At 37.5% G+C, this 25,079-nt stretch overlaps 2 protein-coding genes and 1 non-coding gene across 4 annotated transcripts in view; 2 read left to right on the top strand and 1 right to left on the bottom strand.

Annotated features, from left to right (window-relative positions):
- Positions 1–4,909: 4,909 nt before the first annotated feature.
- SPPL2A (signal peptide peptidase like 2A) overlaps positions 4,910–25,079 on the bottom strand; it is a 59,599-nt gene continuing 39,429 nt past the window's right edge. The window contains exons 11-16 of one of the 2 annotated variants that reach the window (XM_074393606.1): positions 23,674–23,730; positions 23,426–23,479; positions 22,619–22,721; positions 19,843–19,920; positions 17,969–18,129; positions 4,910–6,464 (exon numbers count right to left, since the gene is read on the bottom strand). In XM_074393606.1, coding sequence (XP_074249707.1) covers positions 6,393–6,464; positions 17,969–18,129; positions 19,843–19,920; positions 22,619–22,721; positions 23,426–23,479; positions 23,674–23,730 — 525 coding nt within the window. In that variant the 3' untranslated portion in view covers positions 4,910–6,392. The remainder of the gene's footprint in view (positions 6,465–17,968; positions 18,130–19,842; positions 19,921–22,618; positions 22,722–23,425; positions 23,480–23,673; positions 23,731–25,079) is intronic. The other variant, XM_039469331.2, reaches the window with a different exon arrangement.
- LOC101052241 (short transmembrane mitochondrial protein 1-like) lies at positions 8,325–8,635 on the top strand. Its single transcript, XM_003928856.4, has one exon. It carries the CDS (start codon positions 8,325–8,327, stop codon positions 8,466–8,468), a length of 144 nt encoding a protein of 47 aa, XP_003928905.3. The 3' UTR covers positions 8,469–8,635.
- Positions 13,554–13,660, top strand: LOC120364089 (U6 spliceosomal RNA). Its single transcript, XR_005579442.1, has one exon. It is a non-coding gene; the product is annotated as a U6 spliceosomal RNA (small nuclear RNA).

The following is a 25,079-nucleotide window of genomic DNA, read 5'->3' as shown; positions in this document are numbered from 1 at the left end:
TTTTTTTTTTTCTGAGACCGAGTTTTGCTCTTGTTGCTTGGGCTGGAGTGCAATGATGCTATCTTGGTTGGATGCAATCTCAGCTCACTACAACATCTGCCTCTCAGTATCAAGCAATTCTCCTCCCTCAACCTCCTGAGTAGCTGGGATTACAGACATGGGCTACCACGCCCAGCTAATTTGCTATTTTTAGTAGAGATGGTTTTCTCCATGTTGGTCAGGCTGGTCTTGAACTCTCAACCTGAGGTGATCTGCCTGCCTCAGCCTCCCAAAGCGCTGGGATTACAGGCGTGAGACACTGTGCCCGGCCAGATTCTAGGTTTTAAGGAGAACTTGTTTCTAATGCAAGAAAGAAAGAAAAAAAAGGGATAATTTGTAAGACCTAAATAACTACACAATTTCTTAAGCAATTATTATATTACCATGTTTGTGTTATATGAACATGATCTAGTACAGTTTTCTTTTTCAATTTTTTCATCATTCAAAATAAAACAAATTCAAATTTTATTTTAAAATAGAATTTATTGAATACCACAGTAAATTAAATACATAAAAAGTTGTTTTTCTTGTCAGTACTGGCACACAATGATAGTTTAAAGTACTGCTAAATTGACACTTCAAAAATTTCAAAACATATTCCATAAAATATAAAGCCTATTAGTGTTATAAAAGTTATTAATTACACTTACACATCAAAGTGTTAAAAAAGAAATTCCACACTCAAACCAATTATTTGAGTAGTAAACATTCAACCAAAAATTTTTAAATGTTTTCATTTGAACAAAATACAACAAAGTATAAAACAGGCAAAAATTACCTAATTTACATTGGCTTGTCCTACTAGAAAATGTTGCAGGTTAACTTTAGACATTAAAAAGATTGATATATCAAAGGAAAAGAAAAGCTGTTTGCAATCCTTTTTATGCCTAATCAAAGAACCACATAATGGCATTAAATATTCTATTTTGTTGGTTGCTCCCTAATTGCCAGTAATGGAGGACTACTATACAAATTTAGTTTTAAAAATTATTTTTCTTTCAATGAACATTTTTATATAGAAGCTGTCCTAAGTATAGAAACATTAAACAAGTTAATTTATACTTATGATCTTCACTATAAATATGGCCTATATATTATCTCGTCAATTTTTTTCTCTGAAAATACAGTAATCTCCCATGAGTATTAGACAACCAAATTCCAAAAAGTTGAGCAATTTGATTCAGATCTCTTGAATTTACAGAGTACCTTTCTTCCAGGAAATGCGTATTTATTTTATAAGTGTAGAAATATATACATTTCTTTGAGATGGGGTCTTGCTATGTCACCCAGGTTGGAGTGCAATCACTATTCACAGGCAGGATCACAGCTCCCTGCAGTCTCAAATTCCTGGACTCAAGGGACCCTCCCATCTCAGCCTCCCAAATAGCTGGAATAGTTGGGATTACAGGTACGTGCCACTACACCCAGCTTATATTTGATATTTTGATTTTATTAGCATTATCTTCACTAACCCCTTTATTTCCTCTAAGGTAAATAAGGCACTGCTAATGAATTATTTATTTATTTATTTATTTATTTATTTATTTTTGAGACGGAGTTTTGCTCTCGTTATCCAGGCTGGAGTGCAATGGCCTGGTCTCGGCTCACCGCATCCTTCGCCTCCTGGGTTCAGGCAATTCTCCTGCCACAGCCTCCTGAGTAGCTGGGATTACAGGCACATGCCACCATGCCCAGCTAATTTTTTTATTTTTAGTAGAGACGGAGTTTCACCATGTTGACCAAAATCGTCTCGATCTCTTGACCTCGTGATCCACCTGCCTCGGCCTCCCAAAGTGCTGGGATTACAGGCGTGAGCCACTGCGCCCGGCCATTTATATATTTTAATTGTAGAACTAGTTATCCAGCAACATCCTAAATAAATTCAATTTTTTTCTTAACAATGGGAAACTATAAAGCCTTTCGGACCAGTATATTTTACGGTACTGGTCTACACTGAATTCCATTCAATTGTAGATTGAAGTTCAATTTTTGTTTTTGAAATTTCATTGGTAAAAAACAAACAAAAAAAGACTATACTTTCAGGGATCATTTTTTTTTCCTTTTTATTTTTTTGAGATGGAGTTTCGCTCCTTACCCAGGCTGGAGTGCAATGGCGTGATCTCGGCTCACTGCAACCTCCGCCTCCTGGGTTCAGGCAATTCTCCTGCCTCAGCCTCCTGAGTAGCTGGGATTACAGGCACGTGCCACCATGCCCAGCTAATTTTTTGTTATTTTTAGTAGAGACGGGGTTTCACCATGTTGACCAGGATGGTCTGGATCTCTTGACCTTGTGATCCACCCGCCTTGGCCTCCCAAAGTGCTGGGATTACAGGCATGAGCCACCGCGCCCGGCCGGGATCATTTCTGTAGTGTGTTACTGGAGAAGTTTCTCTGAATGTGTAGAAAAAAATAAAAAAAACAAAAAAACAAAAAAAGGAAAAATTTCATTGGTCAACATCAGGCTGAAATTTTAGAGATCAAGCTTAAATTACTTCAAATTTTTGTTTTTTGAGATGGAGTCTCACTCTGTTGCCCTGGTTGGAGTGCAATGGCACGATCTCGGCTCACTACAACTTCCGTCTCCCAGGTTCAAGTAATTCTGTCTCAGTCTCCCCAGTGGCTGGGATTACAGGTGCACACCACCACACCTAGCTAATTTTTTGTAATTTTAGTAGAGACAGGGTTTCGCCATGTTGGCCAGGCTGGTCTTGAACTCCTGACCTCGTGATATGCCTGTCTCAGCCTCCCAAAGTGTTGGGATTACAGGTGTGAGCCACCTTGTCCGGCCTTAGTTAAAGTATTTTTAAGTCAAATGTAAAATATGTCTGTAACTCAAAGGAAAAATGCTTGAGGAAATGAATACCTCATTCTCCATGATGCACTTATTTCACATTGCATGCTTGTATCAAAACATCCTGTAAACATATACACCTATTATGTAGCCATAACAATTTTAAAAAATGTAAAAATAATTTTTTTTTTTTTTTGAGGCGGAGTTTCCCTCTTGTTACCCAGACTGGAGTGCAATGGCGCGATCTCCGCTCACCGCAACCTCCGCCTCCTGGGTTCAGGCAATTCTCCTGCCTCAGCCTCCTGAGTAGCTGGGATTACAGGCACACGCCACCATGCCCAGCTAATTTTTTGTATTTTTAGTAGAGACGGGGTTTCACTATGTTGACTAGGATGGTCTCGATCTCTTGACCTCGTGATCCACCCGCCTCGGCCTCCCAAAGTGCTGGGATTACAGGCTTGAGCCACCGCGCCCGGCCATGTAAAAATAATTTTTGTTTATACTAAAGCATAAATTTAAAGAGCAATGAAAACTGGAAAGCTCACTTGTATTTACTATAAATGTATCAATTCACTAAAATCTCCATGGACATGTAAGTAAAATATATGAATGCCAATAGCAGATGGGTTAAAATTCTCTTTCTTTAAAAGAGAAATAAATTGTAGAGTCTACTAATAAGGAATTGCTAATCTAAAAAAAAAAATCCTCAAGCACCGAGCGCAGTGGCTCATGACTGTAATCCCAGCACTTTGGGAGGCCAAGGCAGGAGGATCACCTGAGGTGGGAGTTTGAGACCAGCCTTACCAACATGGAGAAACCTCACCTCTAACTAAAAATACAAAATTAGCTGGGTGCCATGGCACCTGCCTGTAATCCCAGCTACTCGGGTGGCTGAGGTAGGAGAATTGCTTGAACCTGAGAGGTGGAGGTTGTGGTGAGCTGAGATTGTGCCATTGCACTCCAGCCTGGGCAACAAGAGCAAAACTTGGTCTCAAGAAAAAAAATCCGTAAGCGAGAAGAAAATATAATGTATTAGAATATCAAGGTCTTCCCCACAAGCCTCACATTTGGTTTTGCTAGACTAAATCAAGGTAAAAGCAATCTACACTATAATTTAAGACAGTGATTTGTTTGATAAGCCACAAAAATGTTTATAGGACTTTTCTAAGAACATTTTTTTTGCAACAATAATTAATAAATACAGTGTATCATTAAAGACATGTTTAGGGAAAAAGCAGCTCCTCTTCCTCTTAAAATCATTGGTGGTGGGAGCGCAAGAGAGGAAGAGATGACAGCTTTTTTTTTTTTTGCTGCCATCTTAGAGAAGATGACAGCTTTTTTAAGTCAAATTTTCATCCCCTCTCTCTTTTGTTCATTCTGAGTCCCCAAATAAAATATTTCTGTATGTTAATTTCTTAATCACTATTTCAGCTTGGTTGCTACACATTTAATTACAATATAAAGTTGACATTGAGGATGAACAAACTTGAGTATACTTTTTCTCATTTCTATTTAACCAATAAGATTTTAATAGCAAATTAGAACAAGATTTTACCTCCTTAGTAACTAATGGTTGGATAAAGTCGAATTTGTATCAAATAACTCAGATTTCAGATTTCTGGATGCACCAGTTACTATGCTATTGAGGAGCAAAATCTAGATGATGAAATTAAAATATTAATGACCACTCCAGCTATATGAAACCAAATTATTTTAAGAAATTATTTCAATGTAGTTAAAAAAAAAAAACCCCAGTAATTTTCTTTAACATTCTTCATAAAATGTGACTGAGGCTTTTAAATATCATAAAGCTGGGATGGGTGCAGGTAATTTTACAAGAAAAACCATATTTTGGCAAATATCTTATGAATATTATAAATGAAAATATAGTTAAGAGTTTAAAAATGGCACTGGTGGGGGGAAGTGGCACTTAATCTGTTCTCTCTCACAGTCTGCCAAATAAATTAGATTCCTTGGAAAAAAATCAAATTTGATACAATGGAGGTAAAATTAACTCCTGTCAGACGAAAGGACCCATAACTGCATTAAGCAGAAAGAGGGACTGATTGTCAATGGAGCTTCTCTATTTGCAATTTATTCAGCAAAAGCAAACAAGTTTTATAAAGTGTCTAATACAAAATTTAGTTCAAAGATCAAAGGTCTAATCCATTTTAAGAGGCATTAGGTTTATTTTTTAATAAGTTGAACTGGACTTAGATGAAAGACATAGATCTGTTCACATATTTTATATATTACTTAGAGAAATGAAAAATCCTGCTGCCTTTGTTATCACTTGTCATTTTGGAATTTCTTAGATAAAATAAAAGAAAATGAAAAGATAATTTGACCTCTGACTCCCAGGAGAATGTTCAGGCCACATATGAAAATTACCAAAGAATGAGGAAAAAGTTTTTTCAAGTTGGAAGGTACCAGAGTAATTAGCTGGTCTAACCTACTCATTTTGTCAATGAGAAAACTGAAATACCAGTGTCTTGAGCTGTGGCAAATTACTCAACTCTTCTTTGTTATTGCAATGAAACTGAGACTAACACCAAGTCTCTTGCTGTTGTTGTCAATTCTTTCCTCTGAACCACACTTTGTACATCCTCCACCAAGATTAACAGTCATTACCTATGGGGTAAGAGGAGGGAATCAGAAAAAAAAAAAAAAAAAAAGATAATGGGTGGGGTGGAAAAACGTGGGATAATTTTAGAAATGTTGTACTCAACAATGAGCCATATGTATTAATACATAATTTCTTAAGAAAAATAATTTTAAAAAAATCAAACCTCAACATCAAGAGAACCACATTTCAAAGATCAAAAATACCAAAGTAAAACTAAATGTTAATATTGAAATTTAAGCTACATTTTCAAAAAAACAACAGACCAATGAAAACTAGATTTCAGTTTGTCTCCTAATTTTAGTGACTTGTTCTATATCTTTCTTTATACATAGAAAAAATGTTCTTAATATACACATGCAGTCTAAAGTAATTTTCAGTTCTGAAGTTTATGAAAAGATTGGGCTTAAAAAATACTACAAAAATATGCACTTATATTTATTTAAAAATTATGTATTTCTAACCTCTGCAGTGATACAAGGTGTGAATTTTCACTGCTGAACTGCCTTTTTGCATGGTCTTAGTTATTTCTATAAAGCAGAAATAATTTGCATAATTCTTTACAGTAAAACTCATTCAGAAACTCACTTCAATAGTAATACTTTTATCTAACATTAGAGCTGAAAAAAACAGATTTTAGTAAAAAAGTATAGGGGTGGGTCAAGGCAATTTTTTTTAGAAAAATATACTGTATATAATACATCTCGGTAACTACACAGACCATATGCTTTTATTTAATGTGAAGGCACAACTTTAACATTAAAAGCAAAGCATTTTAATTATTTATGATGTAACTGTTAGTACCAGCTCATAAAAATATATATTTGCAAGCATATCATTGAAGACTCTTTCAGATTGTCAATTCGAAAGTCAATTTAAAAAGTCAAAGTCTATTTGTAGAAAATCAGTGACCCATTATAGCAGTTCCACATATTATTACTACTGGACAATCTGTTCACCAGACATCACAGGGTTTTCTTCATTTGTTGCATAGTCCAGATGGTCCATCATCTAGGCATAAATAAAAGACGTTAGGAAATGCAAAATTTCAACTTGCCCCCAGTATTTACTACATTAGCAAAAGGATTCCAAGTTTTTCTAAAAAACACATATTGCTCTATGAAACTAAGCATTCCTTCTGGAGCACTGTTAGGAAGCCTAGTCATGTGACCGAGGGCCAATTTGTATTCTCTGGATCTTCTGTTATCTTCGTTTCCCAGTATGAATACTGCCCTTCATGAGAACTCTACCACAAAAGGAAGATATTCCTGACGCTTATTCCAGGATACTATTCCAGGCAGTGTCCAATCATACAAGTGGAAAAACTAAAAATGACCCCATGAGTCATTGTGAGAATACCTGCTGGCTCTTGGAAAGTGTAATATTATCGACACATTGAAATAACCGTAAGGTAATTATTATACTAATTTCTACAAAAAATGAATTTGATACCTGAAATGATATCTGAAAACAAAACCAAGAATACATTTGCTATAGACTGTTTTAAAGAAATTACCAGTTAAATGATTCTCAAATAGTCACTTCAGCTCTGCCTATACTCTCATAAAAAATTGTCTTATATTTGGAAATGAAGGAAGAAGAAACTACTTAAATGCTCAGTGTTTCAGTAATTCAGATAAAATTACTAAAAATAGAAAAAAAGAATTTAATGTCTTTGTGAAGACTGTCAAAGACTTTTAGGCTACTGATTAAATTTCAGTATTGCGATGCACTTTTTTCCTTTCCTTTATCAAGAATTAGAAGAAAGAAAGATTAGCAAGATAAATGCTCCTATTTTTGAAATGTGGTTCTGTAGGCTTTAGTGTTTTTTGAAAAGAAGAAAAAGAAAGTGGAATCATCTCCAAATAGGGTCTCTTGACTTGCCAGGCAAAAATAATACAACATGAGTTGAGGCTTTTGGCTGACAACCGCAGACAGACAACATTTATTCAGCAGTTCACTACATGAAACATAAGATGAAGATGTTGAACAGTTAATTTTAGTCAATGTAAGTGAAGGGGGAAAGGAAAAGTATGTAAGATATATTTAAGCCCCTTTTCTTCTAGGAATTTAAAAGTTCTGGGTGTAAGAGTTTAGGGCTGTGTGGAGAGAGAATTGAGCAGCCTCAGCAGAATGGATGGTGGAGAAACCCCTTTTCTTCCCCAGGATCTGCTTACCCTGGCAACTGTAATCTAATGAAAATGATAGCCCACATACCCTAAATTATAACATGCTCCCCAGGTGCCTCACTGGCCCAGTAGGTAGTGCGTCGTCTCACCTAACGTGCCTCTTCTTTCCTAATCCTCAGGTACCTCACTGGCACTATATAATCTAATCCCTGAACACAGAAATATATTAATTTAAAAAGCCACTTTCAAAGTCCACTCATTGAGAAGTAAGCATCCCTATTCCCTATTTACTTTTCTTTATTGATTTTTCAATAAAAACAATACAGAGGCCGGCTGCGGTGGCTCATGCCTACAATCCCAGCACTTTGGGAGGCTGAGGCAGGCGGATCATGAGGTCAAGAGATCAAGACCATCCTGGTCAACATGGTAAAACCCTCATCTCTACTAAAAATACAAAAATTAGTTGGGCATGGTGGTGTGTGCCTGTAGTCCCAGCTACTCGGGAGGCTGAGGCAGGAGAATTGCTTGAACTCAGGAGACAGAGGCTGCGGTGAGCTGAGGTGGCGCCATTGCACTCCAGCCTGGGTAACAAGAGCGAAACTCTGTCTCAAAACAAAAAACAAAAAACAAAAAACAAAAATACAGAAACATAAAGAACAAAGTTTTAAAAAATACAACAATGGGACCGGCCCGCAGAGCTGCAGCCGTCCTTCGCACCCTCCTAGCCCTCCCCACCGACATCATGCTCCAGTTCCTGCTTGGATTTACTTTGGGCAATGTGGTTGGAATGTATCTGGCTCAGAACTATGACATACCAAACCTTGCTAAAAAATGTGAAGAAATTAAAAAGGACCTGGATGCCAAGAAGAAACCCCCTAGTTCATGAGACTGCCTCCAGCACTGCCTTCGGATACACTGATTCTACTGCTCTTGAGGGCCTCCTTTACCATCTGAACCAAAAGCTTTTGTTTTCATCTTCAGCCTCAGCGCTCCACTTCTTTGCTAGATCCTGCGTTTTTTGCTTTAGAGCAAGCAAAATGGGACCCCAATTTGAGAACTACCCTACATTTCCAACATACTCACCTCTTCCTGTTTTCCCTTTCCAACTGCACGGGAGGTCCTAAGACTGGAATTATGGTGCTAGATTAGTAAACATGACTTTTTCTTTCTTTCTTTTCAGCTATTCAGAGACTAGTAAACATAACTTTTAATGAGTAGTGTCTTCTTTATTGTTTGCAATTTTTACTACCTTTTGTCAAAAGAAAAACTGATCAGTTTTGTATAGCTGGTCAGATACAAATAATAGTGACTTCACAGTTTAGCAATTATAATGGGTACTTGTTAAACATCTGATACTAAATTATGTTGCTGCAAAGTAATTAAATTTAATATCTTAGAGCTAGTTTCTGGTGAATTATTCATTTATTTTGTACTGTTAGGTAGCTCCATAGTTGCTAATTTAACCAATAAATCAATTTGCTATTCATTAACTAAGAAATAATTCTGAGAATACTGTCAGAAATTGGGGAATGAAAAAATATGCAAAATCATGGTCTTTGTCCCAGTAGAGTTGTCTATTTAGTGTGCATGTTTTTTCTTAATGATGCATTTGATCTGATTTCTTTCCTTCTCAAAAGGATCATATTTGGGATTACAGGTATATTTGATATTATATGATGGATAAGTGAAAAGTTATTAAAAGAGATTTTATATCTTTTCACATTAAAAAAGGTATTCATATTACTACTTTGTGGTGATTCTCTTAAGAAAAATGTAGCCCAAATGTATAGTAAAATCAGCAGCTCAAGAAAAAAAAAATTAAAATAAATAAATAATACAACAATGAATTAACATAAAGAATACAAAATTGGCAAACATTTTCATCGTATTTGGAAATAGGAAAACTTGATTTGGAAAGATGGCCTCTGAAATCAGGTCAGCTAACCTGGCATTTTCTGATAGCTCTGTTTGCTTATAACTGAACCAATCTCCAGAAATAGTCTAATGAAACACTCACTAAAGCAGGGTAACTGGAGACTTGCTGATACTAAAGCAGAGTTGTTCTTTGTTCTAAGTTATCTCTGTATTCTGATTTGTCAGTTACAGCTTGTGACTTCTAAAAATAATGAGAAGTACTAGTGACATTTAACAGAGACAATTCAACTGTTTACTGCGTATCAACAAACTGAAAACTTACTACCCACCCAGAGTAAAATAGCCCATTGGATGTTGCTACACACATACACATTTAACTTTGCTGATTTTATTACAGAAACAAAAAATATCCCCTAAAATGATGACTCCTCTTCATTGTGCTACATGCCAAAGTAATTATGATTCTGCTTGATTTTTCTCTGCTGAGAAAACATACCTTTATTTGCTTTATACAATTAGAACTAAGACTTCACATAAAATCAAATAAGTGAGACTGAATACTGTAGCTCTTGAAGCATTCCACAAAAAAAGTTCATAGGAAATATAGTATAACTAGCCTTGGGCTATAGAAAAGAATTTACAATTAGTATTTCCAAATTAGTATTATTTTAGTGAAACCTATAGAAACATTACTTCTTTTGATGAGAGAAATTCACAGAAAGGGCTAAAAGACTCGAAATTAGATCCTAAAGTACTTCAAGGTCTCCAAGTTACAACAAGTGAGGTACAATCTGCCCACTAAAAACAGCACGAAAAGACTGTCAGGGCTACTGGGACATTTAAAAAGTCTCCAGTGAGAAGTCCTGCTTTTTACTACCACCATTCTTGCATTCAACTCTATTATCAGCCATTCGAATGAACCAAATGACTAACAGGATGAACAAATTTGCCTTAGCCTTAGATTGTAACTTATATTACCTGTTTTATAATTGATTATTTGAAAAAAGCAGCAAAAACTTGCAATATTACAAAAAAGACTGCATATAAAGACTGTAGAGATAAATGTCTAGTTTAACGTTCTAAAAGTGCCTCACTTTTTCAGTGGCATATGACAATTACAATCATTTTATAAGGGCTGCTGAAATATAAAGAAGCTTATACACAGATGCAAAAATAACTAAAAGGCTAGGATAAAGGATTGAGCATTACAACTGCACTGCATGAAGACTTTCAGAAATATTAACTGAGAATTTACAGCATAAAAAATACTGTCATAAGTATTGTGGATTCCTAATACGAAGGAGCTAATACTTAGTGAGGGAGGCACTGCAGGGCAGATGTTAATAAGTATTTAAAGTACAAAGTCTAAAAAAATACAGTGAAAGGTAAACCTGAGTTTAATTGGAGTACCTACTTCCTTCTAATTTCTTAGAGATCTGCTTGGAGAAGGCACAATTTAAGTTAAGAATTAAATAGGGATATTCTGGAAATAGAAACTGACAAAGCTTAGGAGATGATGGAGGCTGGGAGAGAGAAGCAAATGATTATTACACTGTTAGCCTAAGAGATGAGTCAGAGCTGACTGTCAGGTCTATCTCACAGTGGGCCCATATCAAGTATCCCTCTGTCTCACCAGGCAGTAGAAATTCCCCACTCTGGGCCGGGCCCGGTGGCTCACGCCTGTAATCCTAGCACTTTGGGAGGCCGAGGTGGGTGGATCACCTGAGGTCAGGAGTTCAAGACCAGCCTGGCCATCATGGTGAAATCCCATCTTTAAAAAAAAAAAAAAAAAAGAAAGAAAAGATATTCCCCACTCTATTTCTGAAGTCTCTGCCCAGCCTTAACAGATTTCAATATCCAACTGCCTCACACCAGGCCTTAAGCTAATCCACCACCATGGGTTTCTTTTTTTTTTTTTTCTGAGATGTAGTCTTGCTCTTCACCCAGGCTGGAGTGCAGTGGCATGATCTCGGCTCACTGCAACCTCTGCCTCTCAGATTCAAGCAGTTCTCCTGCCTCAGCCTCCTGAGTTGCTGAGATTACAGGCGTCTGCCACCATACCCAGCTATATTTTTGTACTTTTCGTAGAGATGGGGTTTTACCACGTTGGCCAGGATGGTCACGATCTTCTGACCTTGTGATACACCTGCCTTGGCCTTGCAGTGTGCCAGGATTACAGGTATGAGACACTGTACCTGGCCTTTTGATCTTTTTTACTGTTTCTTTTTCTTTTTCTTTTTTTTTCCAATTTCTACCATGCTAGGCTACTTTTTTCTTATATTTTTAGTAGAGACGGGGTTTAGCCATGTTGACCAGGCTGGTCTCAAACTACTGACCTCAAGTGTTCCACCCACCTTGGCTTCCCAATTACAGCGTGAGCTTCCACTCTCGGCCTAAGAATGAAACTTGGATGGTCCAGCGCAAAGCATTTATTCAATGGGAATATAAATGTACCCCTTAGTTGAATTATTTCCTTAACTACAATCCTGTGTCAGTAACAATCATGGAAAGAAAAGGAGGAAAGGTGCTAGAATCAACCAGAGGAAAAAATGTGCTGTAGATATTTCCAAAGAAATGCAATGCTAATAACTTTATTTATACAACAACTCTAAATATTCAACTATTTTCCAGTATGAGTTAGCAAAAAAAGATATGGAAGCTACAAAGAAACTGTTTACAGTAGCTGCCGTGTAAGGGTAGAGGGGGAGGAAGAATGATTAGAAAAGGAACTTTCATGTTTACTTTAGACACTTTTGTATTGCTTATTTTAAAAATGCAAATATGCATTACTTTGTAATTAAAGAAAAATTACTGAAACAAAAACAGTGAAGGTCTATGTAAAATTTTTAGTACATTAGGCTGGGTGCGGTGGCTCATGCCTATAATCCTAGCACTTTGGGAGGCCCAGATGGGTGGATCACGAGGTCAAGAGATCGAGACCATCCTGGTCAACATGGTGAAACCCCGTCTCTACTAAAAATACAAAAACTAGCTGGGCATGGTGGCGCACGCCTGTAGTCCCAGCTACTCGGGAGGCTGAGGCAGGAGAATTGCCTGAGCCCAGGAGGCAGAGGTTGCGGTGAGCCGAGATCACGCCACTGCACTCCAGCCTGGGTAACAAGAGCGAAACTCCCTCTCAAAAAAAAAAAAAAAAAAAAAAAAAAAAAATTTAGTACATTAACTACCAATAATATTAACCTACAAGATATTAAAATAGAACAAAGAAGACTAGAATTACTATAATAAACATCTTTTCCCATCATTTTCCCCCAAATTTTTAACTAGTTTCTGGAAATACCTTAAAGAGAAATTATTGGATTGAAGAAAATAATAAAGTATGACATATGCATATGAGAGAATATTATACAGGCATTAAAAGAATATGAGGAATTTTAAATGAAATAATATAAAAATGCAGTAAAAAATAAACAGAACTATTTATAGTATCAGTCACCCAACTATCCATTTTTCTAGAGAAGGCACAGAAGGAAATTCACTTAAACCTTAATTATCTCTAGGTGGTAGGATTACGGGTGGACTTACTCTCTTTTTATATTTTTAAAAAATATTTTCCAAATTTCCTATAAGCTTGCTTATTTATTTATTTATTTTTGAGACAGAGTCTTGCTCTATCACCCAGGCTGGAGTGCAATGGCTCGATCTCAGCTCACTACAACCTCCATCTCCTGGGTTCAAGCGCTTCTTCCGCCTCAGCCTCCCAAGTAGCTGAGATTACAGGCATGTGCCACCATGCCCGACTAACTTTGGTATTTTTAGTAGAGATGGGGTTTTGCCGTGTTGGACAGGCTGGTCTCAAACTCCTGACCTCAGGTGATCCGCCTGCCTCGGCCTCCCAAAGTGCTAGAATTACAGGCATGAGCCACTGTACCCAGCCTAAAGCACGTATTTTTAATAATAAAAAAAAACACTTTAAAAGCTGTATTAGGCCAGGTGTGGTGGCTCACGCCTGTAATCCAAGCACTTTGGAGGCCAAGGCGGGTGGATCACCTGAGGTCAGGAGTTCAAGACCAGCCTGACCAACATGGTGAAACCCTGTCTTAAAAAAACAAAACAAAACAAAACAAAAACTGTATTAGTGCTCACTTTGGCAGCACATATACTAAAATTAGAACGATACAGAGAAGATTAGCACGGCCCCTGTGCAAGGATGACACGCAAATTCGTGAAGCAGTCCATTAAATAAATAAATAAATAAATAAATAAATAAATAAATAAAAGCTGTATTAAAGGGAAAGAAATTTTTTATAAGTAAAAATAAATGCTGACAATGAAACAAGAACATAAACAATTCTGTAAGACAGCACATGTGCTCTCACTAACAATACTAAATTTCAACTCTAAACTAAACAAAGATTTAATGTCAACTCGTAACAAAATTTCCTGATGTTGCGTGTCCCCTTTGTCATGATTTACATTTAATCTGGTTAAGTACCCCTAATAGTAGAAATCTCTTGCTCACAGGCCTGTCCTGAGTCTTTTCTTCTGCTTCTACATTCTCACTCTAATCGGTATGCTAATGACATTCCTGAGTATCTACTTATTTCTAGCCAGGTCCATCTCCTGTATATCAGACCCATTTATTCAACTACCTATAATTTCTCTCTGTGTGGTGATGCAATAGGTACTTTTGAAATGTTCAAGACTGAATTCATCATCACCTTCCTTAACCATTTTGCCTTTCCTTTACCTCAAAGAACAGTATCACCATCCCCCAACTCAGTTTCCCAATCCAGAAGCCCTGGACTCTACTTCTTCCTCTACCCATACTGAATCCATCATCAGACCCTATTAATTATGCCTCTAAATTTATCTTAAGTTTGTCCACATCTTTCCATCTCACTCCTTTGCTAATTTAGGCTTCTATCACTTCTTCTTTTTTTTCTTTTCCTTTTTTTTTTTTTGAGACAGGGTCTCCCTCACTTTGTTGCCCAGGCTGAGTGCAGTGGTCATATCATGGCCGACTGAAGCCCCTATCTCCTGGGCTCAGGCAATCTTCCCATCTCAGGCTCCTGAGTAGCTAGGACCAAAGGCATGTGCCACCACATCCAGCAAATTTTTTCTTTTTTGTAGAGATGGGGTCTCCCATGTTGCCCAGTTTGGTCTCAAACTCCTGGGGTCAAGTGATATTCCTGGCTTGCCTTACCAAAGTGCTGCAATTCTCAGTGCAAACAACCATGCCTGGCCTTCTATCACTTCTTACTGCAATAATTGTCTGCAGTTTTGCTCTCTTCATTTTCCAGATTTCTTAAAAGCTTAAGTGGTCTCCAATGCTTAGTATAGAGTCCAAACTCTTTAATGTGGCTTATAAGATGCTACACAGCCCTTACTCTTGCTTTCTTCTCCAGTTTTCATTTCCTGTAGCTCCCCTAACCTTTACTCAGCATGATAGCCATCCTAACCTTCACCACATTCCTACAATGTGCCATGTTCTTTTCCCTCTGAGCTTCTGAAGACATGGTTCCTTCAACATGGAACACATAGCCTAGTCTTAAAGTCTTGACATAAACTTAATATTCCTTTTTTTTCTTTTTCTTGAGATGGAGTCTCACTCTGTCACTCAGGCTGGAGTGCAATGGTGCGAACTCGGTTCACTGCAACCTCTGCCTCCCGGGTTCAAGCAATTCTCCTGCCTCAGCCTCCCGAGTAGCTGGGATTACAGGGTGTGTGCCACTGCACCCAGCTAATTTTTTTTTTTTTTTTTTTTTTTGAGACGGAGTTTTGCTCTTGTTACCCAGGCTGGAGTGCAATGGCATGATCTCGGCTCACCACAACCTCCGCCTCCTGGGTTCAGGCAATTCTCCTGCCTCAGCCTCCTGAGTAGCTGGGATTACAGGCACGCACCACCATGCCCAGCTAATTTTTTGTATTTTTAGTAGAGACGGGGTTTCACCATGTTGACCAGGATGGTCTCGATCTCTCGACCTCATGATCCACCCGCCTCAGCCTCCAAAGTGCTGGGATTACAGGCTTGAGCCACCGCGCCCGGCTAATTTTTGTATTTTTAGTAGAGATGGGGTTTCACCATCTTGGCCAGACTGGTCTCGAACTCCTGACCTTGTGATTCACCCGCCTTGGCCTCCCAAAGTGTTGGGATTATAGGCGCGAGCCACGTGCCCGGCATAAACTTAATATTCTTTTAGAAAATCTTCCCCAAATCACCTAGGACCCTGCCCTGAAACCACAAGCACTCGATGTCCCATCTACAGTTTTCATGGCACCTGCTGTAACTAATACGTTGATCACACTTTATTGTTAGTGACTCTCTGTTCCCCACTTGACTGTAACTTTCAAGAGTTCATGAAAATAGACCTCTTTCTAACTTGATCATCTTGTATCACCAATACCGAAAATAATATCCTCTAACAGAATCACTCATAAACATTTGCTAAATGAAGAAATATAAACCCATTAAAAAATAATGAAAAGTACTTTTTGAAATGTGATTTTCGCCGGGCGCGGTGGCTCAAGCCTGTAATCCCAGCACTTTGGGAGGCTGAGGCAGGTGGATCACGAGGTCAAGAGATCGAGACCATCCTGGTCAAAATGGTGAAACCCCGTCTCTACTAAAGATACAAAAAATTAGCTGGGCATGGTGGCACGTGCCTGTAATCCCAGCTACTCAGGAGGCTGAGGCAAGAGAATTGCCTGAACCCAGGAGGCGGAGGTTGCGGTGAGCCGAGATCGCGCCATTGCACTCCAGCCTGGGTAACAAGAGCGAAACTCCGTCTCAAAAAAAAAAAAAAAAAAAAGAAATGTGATTTTCAGAGGTTATTAGCATAGTATGTATCATAGGATACATTTTTATTTTAAAAAATCTATAAAGATAAAAAACCTATGTGAGTGTCATTGTCACGGAAAAGTTAAAAGTTACCTTACCAGTTTAGTCAAGGGCCTTAAGATCATAAACTAATTCTACATATAATAGTATTAAAATGAAGCTGGGCGTGGTGGCTCATGCCTGTAATTCAAGCACTTTGGAGGCCAAGGTGGGCGGATCACCTGAGGTCAGGAGTTCAAGACCAGCCTGACCAACATGGTGAAACCCTGTTTTTATGGGAAAAAAAAAAAAAAAAAAAAAAAAAAAAGGTTTAAGATGAGACAACAGCTTTGTGAGGTAGGCAAGACAGGTATTACTAGTTTAACCAAATCTCAAAGAAATTTTAAGATTTCCCCAAAACAATTCTAAACCAGTGTTTTTTCAAATCAAAGTAGTCTGTCACTTAATGTGTTAACCACCTCTCATTAAATAACATTATAAATGACAGGAAAGACCAAGCACAAGATGAACATGAACTTTGAACTGTATATTTACTATCAGAATTGCAGCCACCCACCCAAAGTGTCTTTTTGTTCACGTGACCACTGACACAGAAGCATGAGAGTGGATGGAGGAGGGTAGTAGTTATAACAGGGCAAAGCAAAGGTAACTGCCTCACAAAGTGCCTTCATGAAGGGGTCAGTGCCATGGCCCTGACCTCAGTAGGCTAGGGTTTCCCAACTCTTCTTAATTTCAATGCAAACAGACTTTACTGGAATACCAAGAACACTTAGAAAAAAAAAAAAAAAGAAAAAGGTTTAACTTCAATGATGAAACCACTCAAACAAAAGAGACTGTTTTAGAAGCTGAAGAGTACACTTTCCTGGGTTCAAGTGATTCTCTTCCCTTAGCCTCCCAAGTAGCTGGGATTACAGGCATGCGCCACCATGCCTAGCTAATTTTGTATTTTTAATAGAGACGGGGTTTCTCCATTTTGGTCAGGCTAGTCTCGAACTCCTGATTTCAGGTGATCCACCCGCCCTGGCCTCCCAAAATTCTGGGATTACAGGCATGAGCCACCATACCCGGCAGAAGAGTACAACTTTTATCTGTAAAACTTTAGGACTCTTACTATAAATAGCTAATGACAGTCTCAAAATTAAGTACTTATTTTATTTATTTATTTATTTTGAAACAGAGTCTCGCTCTGTTGCCAGGTGTCAGGCTGGAGTGCAGTGGCACGATCTCAGCTCACTGTCACCTCCAGGTCCTGGGTACAAGCAATTCTCCTGCCTTGGCATCCTGAGTAGCTGGAACTACAGGTGAGCGCCAGCTAATTTTTATATTTTTAGTAGAGATGGGGCACCATGTTGGCCAGGATGGTTTCAATCTATTGACCTCATGATTCGCCACCTCGGCCTCCCAAAGTGCTGGGATTACAGGCATGAACCACCATGCCTAGCTTGTGTAGGTTTTGAAAACACAAAAGCTATTTTATTTTCCCTGGTGCCCTCTGCTGTTTTTTTTTTTAGTTTTGTCTCAAATCACCAGCTTTTGGCATTAGATTGCAGGGGAGGTGACAAATGATGATGCAGCAGGTGGAGAGTGACTAAGGGGGTATTACAGTACTTTTTGGTACATAAAAGCTTTGCTATATATAGTCTGTTCCTACCCAAAATCAGTCAGTAAATTAAGTCATAAGATAACCTGGTAACCAAAGTATAAGCACATACCTGATAGTTGTTACCTTTCCAGAACTTTTTCATTTCCTTACGTCTCCAGGCAACAACTGAGGCAGTAATAAGTGTGCAAGGTACTAAATAGAGGAGAGCAGGTTGTCCCTTCTTCATCAGCACCAGAACAACAAATGTAAGTATCATGCCAATAGCATAGGCTGCAAGAAGAATATCAAGCTATCAGTCATTTCTACATGTTACCAAAGGTGGGTTTTTTCCTCCCTCATTTAAGTATTGGTTTTCAAATATTTCTGAGGACATTTTTGCTCTATGACTTGTTGTAATTTCATCATTTTCCTAGATAGGATTAGGAGAGACCTTCTATGGAGCTTTTGGACAAATTTGGAAACTGGTTAGCACTTCAATTATTATTAACCTAACCATGAATCATTGATAAAGATAATAATTCATGAGAATTATCTGTTGCTATTAAAGATGTTAAATGGTTTCATATTTTAGATAACCGAATCTGTACCAATAGGTACTGAAGGTTGCTTTAAAAAATCTTCCTAACACTGATTACATACTTTCTAAGCTTTGTTAATAAGCACATACTTTTGAACTTTTCTTAATGACCCAGGGTTTTATTAGGAACACAGGACCTCAGAATATTGCCTTTATAAATAATTTAGTACAGTTCCTAATTTTAAAGATGAGGCAATGAAGTATCAGGTAGTTTAAGTGATTGTACAAAGGTACACAGGAAAATTAATGAACTCTCTTATAGTCTGCCTTTGGATACTAATATGTTAAAGTCCTATAGAATACCAAACTGAGAGGCCTCAAACTGCTTTTTTTAAGACAGAGCCTCGTTCAGTTGCCCAGGCTGGAGGGCAACGGTGCAATCTTGTCTCACTGAAACCTCCGCTACCTGAGTTCAAGCAATTTTCCTACCTCAGCCTTCTGAGTGGCTGGGACTACAGGTGTGCATCACTATGCCCAGCTATTATTTGTATTTTTAGTAGAAATGAGATTTCACCATGTTGGCCAGGCTGGTCTCAAACTCCTTACCTCAAGTGATCCACCCATCTCGGCCTCTCAAAGTGCTGGGATTATAGGCATGAGCCACCGCGTCTGGGCAGCCACTGTGCCTGGCCGAGACTGCCTTTTTAATTTCTTTATACTTTTTTCTTTTCTTCATCTTTGCCCTCACTTTTTTCTGTTCTTTTTTCTCTCTCTCTTTCTTTTTTTTCTGAGACAGGGACTCAGTCTATAGTCTTCACCCAGGCTATAGTGAAATGGTACGATCATGGCTTACTGTAGCCTTGACCTCCTGAGCTTAAGCATTTCTCCATCTCAGCCTCCTGAGTAGCTGGGACCATAGGCACAACCACCATACCCAGCTATTTTTAATTTTTTTTTCTTTTGAGTCAGAGTCTCAATCAATCTGTCACCCAGGCTGGAGTGCAGTGGTGCAATCTTGGCTCAGTACAACCTCTGCCTCCCGGGTTCAAGCAATTCTCCTGCCTCATCCTCCCAAGTAGCTGGGACTACAGGCACATGGTACCACGCCCAGCTAATTGTTTTCTGTATTTTTAGTAGAGATGGGATTTCACCGTGTTGGCCAGGATGGTATCAATCTCTTGCCTTTGTGATCTGCCTATCTTGGCCTCCTAAAGTGCTGAGATTACAGACGTGAGTCATTGAGCCCCAGCTTAAAATATTTTTTATAGAGATGGGGTCTTACTATGTTGCCCAGGCTGGTCTCGAACTCCTGGGCTCAAGCAATCTGCTCGCCTTGGCCCCCAAAGTGCTAGAACTACAGGGGTGAACCACCATGCCCAAACTGTACTCCTTCATTTTTAGACCCCTGTCTTTTCCTCCAGATAATACAATTCAACATTTAATACAAAGAAAAAACAAAAATTTACCAACTGTAGAGGAAACATAGTATATATAAGAAGAACCAGTCTGAACATCAAATCTTCTACAGTACGCAATCAATAGGCCTTAAAAAAAAAACAACTCCACATTATTTTCTTAAAACAATAGCAATGCAAATTCAACTGTTAACTATGCTAACAGTAAATGCTGCATTGAATCTTCATTGTTGCATTATAAGGACATTCAAATACCTCAAATTCTGGATAAAGTTTTATATGCTGATTTTTAAAATGCCTAATAACATATTTTAAACATTTCCTCAAGCTATTAAATAATTTTTAACTGTCATTTTTATTAGCTGATCAATATTCCATGTCATGAAGAAAACTTAAAATTTATAATTTAAAAAGTATTGAACAGAAAAATAGGTTTACAGTAAACTAAAAAACTTCTGCACACCCAAGGAAGCAGTCAACAAAGTGAGCACCTATGAAATGGGAGAAAATATTTGCAAACTATCTATCTGATAAGAGGTTAATATCTAAAATATATTAATATAAGAAACTTAAACAACTCAATAATAAGTAAACAACCCAATTAGAAAATGGGCAAAGAATTTGAATAGCCAGTTCTCAATAGAAGACACACAAACAGTCAACAGGTATATGAAAAAATTGCTCAAAATCACTAATCATCAGAAAAATACAAATTAAAACCACAATGAGATATTACCTTACATATTTTAGAATGGTTATTATCAAAAAGATGAAAAGTAAGTCTTAGAAAGGATGTAACAAAAAGGGAATCCTTGCACATTGTTGATGGGAATGTAAATTAGTGTAGCCATTATGGAAACCAGTATGGTGGTTCTTCAGCAAATTAAAATTAGAACCACCATATGATCTAGTAATCCTACTACTGAGCATATATCCAAAGGAATTGAAATCAGTATGTCAAAGAGATATCTGCATTCCTATATTCACTGCAGCATTATTCACAATAGCTAAGATATGGAAGCAAACTACGTGTCCATCAACAGATGAATGAATAAAGAAAATGTGGTATATACACAGACTGGAAAACTATTAAGTCTTTTTTTTCTTTTTTTGAGACGAAGTCTCATTCTGTCACCCAGGCTGGAGTGCAGTGGTGTGATCTCGGTTCACTGCAACCTCCGTCTCCTGGGTTTCGGTGGTTCTCCTGCCTCAGCCTCCCGAGTAGCTGGGAATATAGGCGCGTGCCACCATGCCTGACTAATTTTTGTATTTTTACTTGAGATGGGGTTTCACCATGTTGGCCAGACTGGTCGTGAAGTCCTGACCTCAACTGATCTGCTTGCCTCAGCCTCCCAAAGGGCTGGGATTACAGGCATGAGCTACCACGCTAGGCTCACGCTTTCATTTGTAAACGTGCAACTATGTAGTAAAAACTCATTTAATACCTATTTCTTTTAAGAAATTTGTTCAACCATTTCTTCTTCCCAAAGAAGAAATCTCACCTTGTATTTATTTATCATTTTATAAAAACAGAAAGAATGACAGTTAACCACTTAAAAATTATAAAATAATTTTACTATATTTATTACTTATTTGAATTAATTAGTTTTGGTCTCTACAAAATTAATAAATTAAGTTCCTTGTTTCTTCTTTTTTCTTTTTCTACCATTATCTTGATCTTGAAGTTCTTTATTGTTCCTGCTGTTTAATCACATAGCCATATTTTTTAAAAATTATACTTTTTTCCTCCCTAAATTCAAATTTAGCTTTTAGGATTAAGTCACGTATTGTCAGCACCTCTGCTCTTTGGGGAAATATTTTTGTTTTAGACCTTTGACATTTACTTCAATAATGTAATATTTAAATACTATTTTTACCAGTTTTATGCCAAGCTCTACGTAGAAGATCTTTTATAGCACTTGGTGTGGAAATGGTAAAATCAGGTATAAGTTTAAGGATATTCAAAGAAGTGTAAGGTTACTCAATAGAATGTTTTCCTTATTTTACCAATTATCTGAATGGAGATTCACTGAGCTAAGAGAGCTGCTATACTGGACTTTGCCATGTCAACTTGCAAGGCAACACTGCTAGCTTCTCTCTCTCTACCTGGTTTTACTAGGTAAATACGAGGGCTTTTTCAGAAGTACCAGTACTCCTCACCCATCCACCACGGGCAGTTAATACATAGGAGACTGTAAGAAAAATGAAGAAGGAAAAACTCAGCTGATAGAGGAATATTATTAATTACTTCTAAACTAAATTATTACTGGGCTTGGATTAAGTTTATTCTACAGGCAGTGCCATGAGGAAAATAAGGCAGAACTACACTAACTGTCAGAGCAGACATGCTAAGAGAAGGTGATCAATTCCACTATAAACTGTGTCTTTTTGTATCATGAAGTCCTACAAGCTGGTGTTCTTCCATGTTTCTCCTCTTGATCGTGGCCTTGCCTAATACTCTTAAACTACTTTTTCTAAAACATAACTGTTATCTTAAAATATAAGTACTATAAACTATATATTTGGCATTATTATATTCAACTTATAAAAAGGGTCACAAATATACTTCTTGAAGAAGGTTAAACTGATCCTAGTTGCTTCCTCTAACTAACTTTTTGAGCCATACGAGCTATTACAGTACTTTGGTTCTTACCATTTGGGCTTTATCTTCTACCTGTCAATAAGCTTTTTTGTTATGACAATCCCAGCTCTAGTGACAGCAAGAAATAGTTAAATCAGAATAGGTAACTTTTAACAGATTCCATACATATGATGATTTAAAATCATCAGTATATTTTTTTTTACTAAAATTGTTACAATTGCTTACCTGGTACAATAATGTCTCCAAAACCCAATATTGAAACAGGCATGAGGCACACACTCATTACTGAGAAATAGGTCAGCTTTGGTACTCTGATGACTACTGGCAACTGTTCAAAAACAAAACAAAACAAAACAAAAAAGAGGCCACCAATGAACCTCTTGGCAATCTTTACCCATATCTTTTATTCATTTATTTTTTGGAGACAGAGTCTCACTCTGTCATCCAGGTGGAGTGCAGTGGTGAGATCTCAGCTCACTGCAAATGCAACCTCCACCTCCCGGATTCAAGCAATTCTCCTGCCTCAGCCTCCCAAGTAGCTGGGATTATAGGCATGAGCCACCATGCCCAGCTAATTTTTGCAGAGACAGGGTTTCACCATGTTGGCCAGGCTGGTCTTGAACTCCTGACCTCAGTCAATTCACCTGCTTTGGCCTCCCAAAGTGCTGGGATTACAGGCGTGAGCCACCATGCCTGGCCACCCATATCTTCTAGAAAGGGAATGATTAACATTAGAATAATTCTTTTGACAGTTTAAAGGAACTTGAAATACTCTGTTTCTATTTCCAAAAGAAATAGATTAGTTTCAAAAAAAATCAAACCCAACACACATGTAGGATTAACAGCATTACAGCATTAATCCACTATCCCCACATTTAACCTTTTTTTTTTTTTCTCTTTATCAAGAATAGAACTCAGGTCTTGAAACAGATTTTTTTTTGGGCAACCTGGATTTTTTTCCCCCAAAGAAGAGTCTTGTCTCAGAGGGTATGATTTAAAGTCCAATGAACATATCTGAAATACAATCCTTACTTTCTCATGGGGAGCTGAGGGTTGACCAGTGGCTTCCACCAAGTTTCCATCATTCTAGGATGAAACCCAAGTCAATAGGTATTTAATAATTTAGAATAACTAAGAAAAGAGCTATATTTTCTGAGAAATAAGTTTTACAATACCTTAACATGCACTACGTGACCAATGAATTACACAGGAAGGCAAACTATTAACTGGATACACATACATACACTGGAGAGCCATTTCTATTTCATTGCCATCCCTACCTTTTCATTATTTCCAAAAGGTCCAGCTGCAAGTTCAACCATGATACTCTCACCATTCTAAAATTGAGAAGGAAGAGAAAGGAAGTTGTCCAATCATTTAAAGAGAACTGCCACTATTCTGTACACTGACTGAAAATGGGCTACAGACTGCCTTTTCCCTAAAAGTTTCTGTAGATAGCAAAACTGAAGTCATCTAAAATAAAGTTCACCGAGCACCATTGTTCCACTTTATCAGAGTTCAACAAGTCTCAGAAACTGGCAAATGAATCATGTAAAAACAATTCAAGTGAACTTTCAGTTCTGATTTGTACTGACAGATTAAATATCTGATATTTGTAATGGGATATAAATTTTAGGTTTAGTAATTTTAGTTACATTATGTCATACACTATATGCTCTTAGTGGTTTTCAGCAATGTCAGTGAAGAAGGTCATGTTAAAATCTTTTATATTTAGCTTTGTAAAAAATATTGGTAACTTTATTTGAATAAGTATACATCTGACCTTCTGGCTACTCACCACAATAACAAAACAATAAAATCAAACTTGAAAAGACCCAACCCTATAGAACCTGAGAAGCTTCTCTAGCCTAACTTTTATCCAGTTTCAGCCCTGCCTGCTTTCTTATGATCCAATCAAAACATTAACCTTAGCTAAATTTCTCTCCCTTGTGTCTGGATAAAGACTTTTCATGTGGGCTGTGTGAGGGGTTCATTTAAAAAAATTTTCCTGATAGCCAAGTCTGTTGTGGAGAGGGAAAACACGATAAGGCAGCAAGCTAAGATTGCAGAAGCCACTCATTTTATGTTTCATCTTATGATAAACATATCAGCAAAACAGGTACAGGGAAGATAAATCCTGAATTTCAACAAAATTTGATTGACTATAATATTTTCCATGTGGGTGGGGTACACAGAATAAACCACTTGAGGGTTTTTAAAACGACCTCATTGATTGCTGAGCTGAGTAGAAAGGAGGACAAAAACCCCTAGCTGCAGAAATCTTTTGCTCGTGTTAAGCTTTGGGTTACAGAAGGGTTAATTAAGCAAAGGAGTTTAGAAAAACAAACATACTAAGTAGAATTCTTTAAAGCAGATTCCTAGGTTGTGATAACATTTCCAGGTAAAGAGTTAATTTTGGTTCACTTTCTAATTGTTACTTAAAACATTTAACTGAAGACCATCATTGACATTCTCCCATACATTTAAAGATACCTGAATAATTACTATTTATAAGACAAAATACTGAGCACAGTGGTGAATGGAAAAAAATAAGGCAGTCTCTTATTGCTGTACTCTTATGGCGACCTGCCTTGCCAACTCACTAGAAGGCAACAAATACATGGGTCAAGAACATGTTTACAATATGCAATATTTTATCGAATTTACAGTGAAAACCAGGAAAATC

The sequence above is a fragment of the Saimiri boliviensis genome, chromosome 2 (genome assembly GCF_048565385.1).
Source record: "Saimiri boliviensis isolate mSaiBol1 chromosome 2, mSaiBol1.pri, whole genome shotgun sequence".
NCBI classification, from domain to species: Eukaryota; Metazoa; Chordata; class Mammalia; order Primates; family Cebidae; genus Saimiri; species Saimiri boliviensis.
The sequence above is the reverse complement of the archived record's forward strand: the minus strand, read 5'-3'. Positions and strand labels throughout refer to the sequence as shown.

Bases quoted from the DNA above. Each gene is read 5' to 3' on its own strand.
- LOC101052241 (XM_003928856.4), top strand. From the start codon at position 8,325: ATGCTCCAGTTCCTGCTTGGATTTACTTTGGGCAATGTGGTTGGAATG.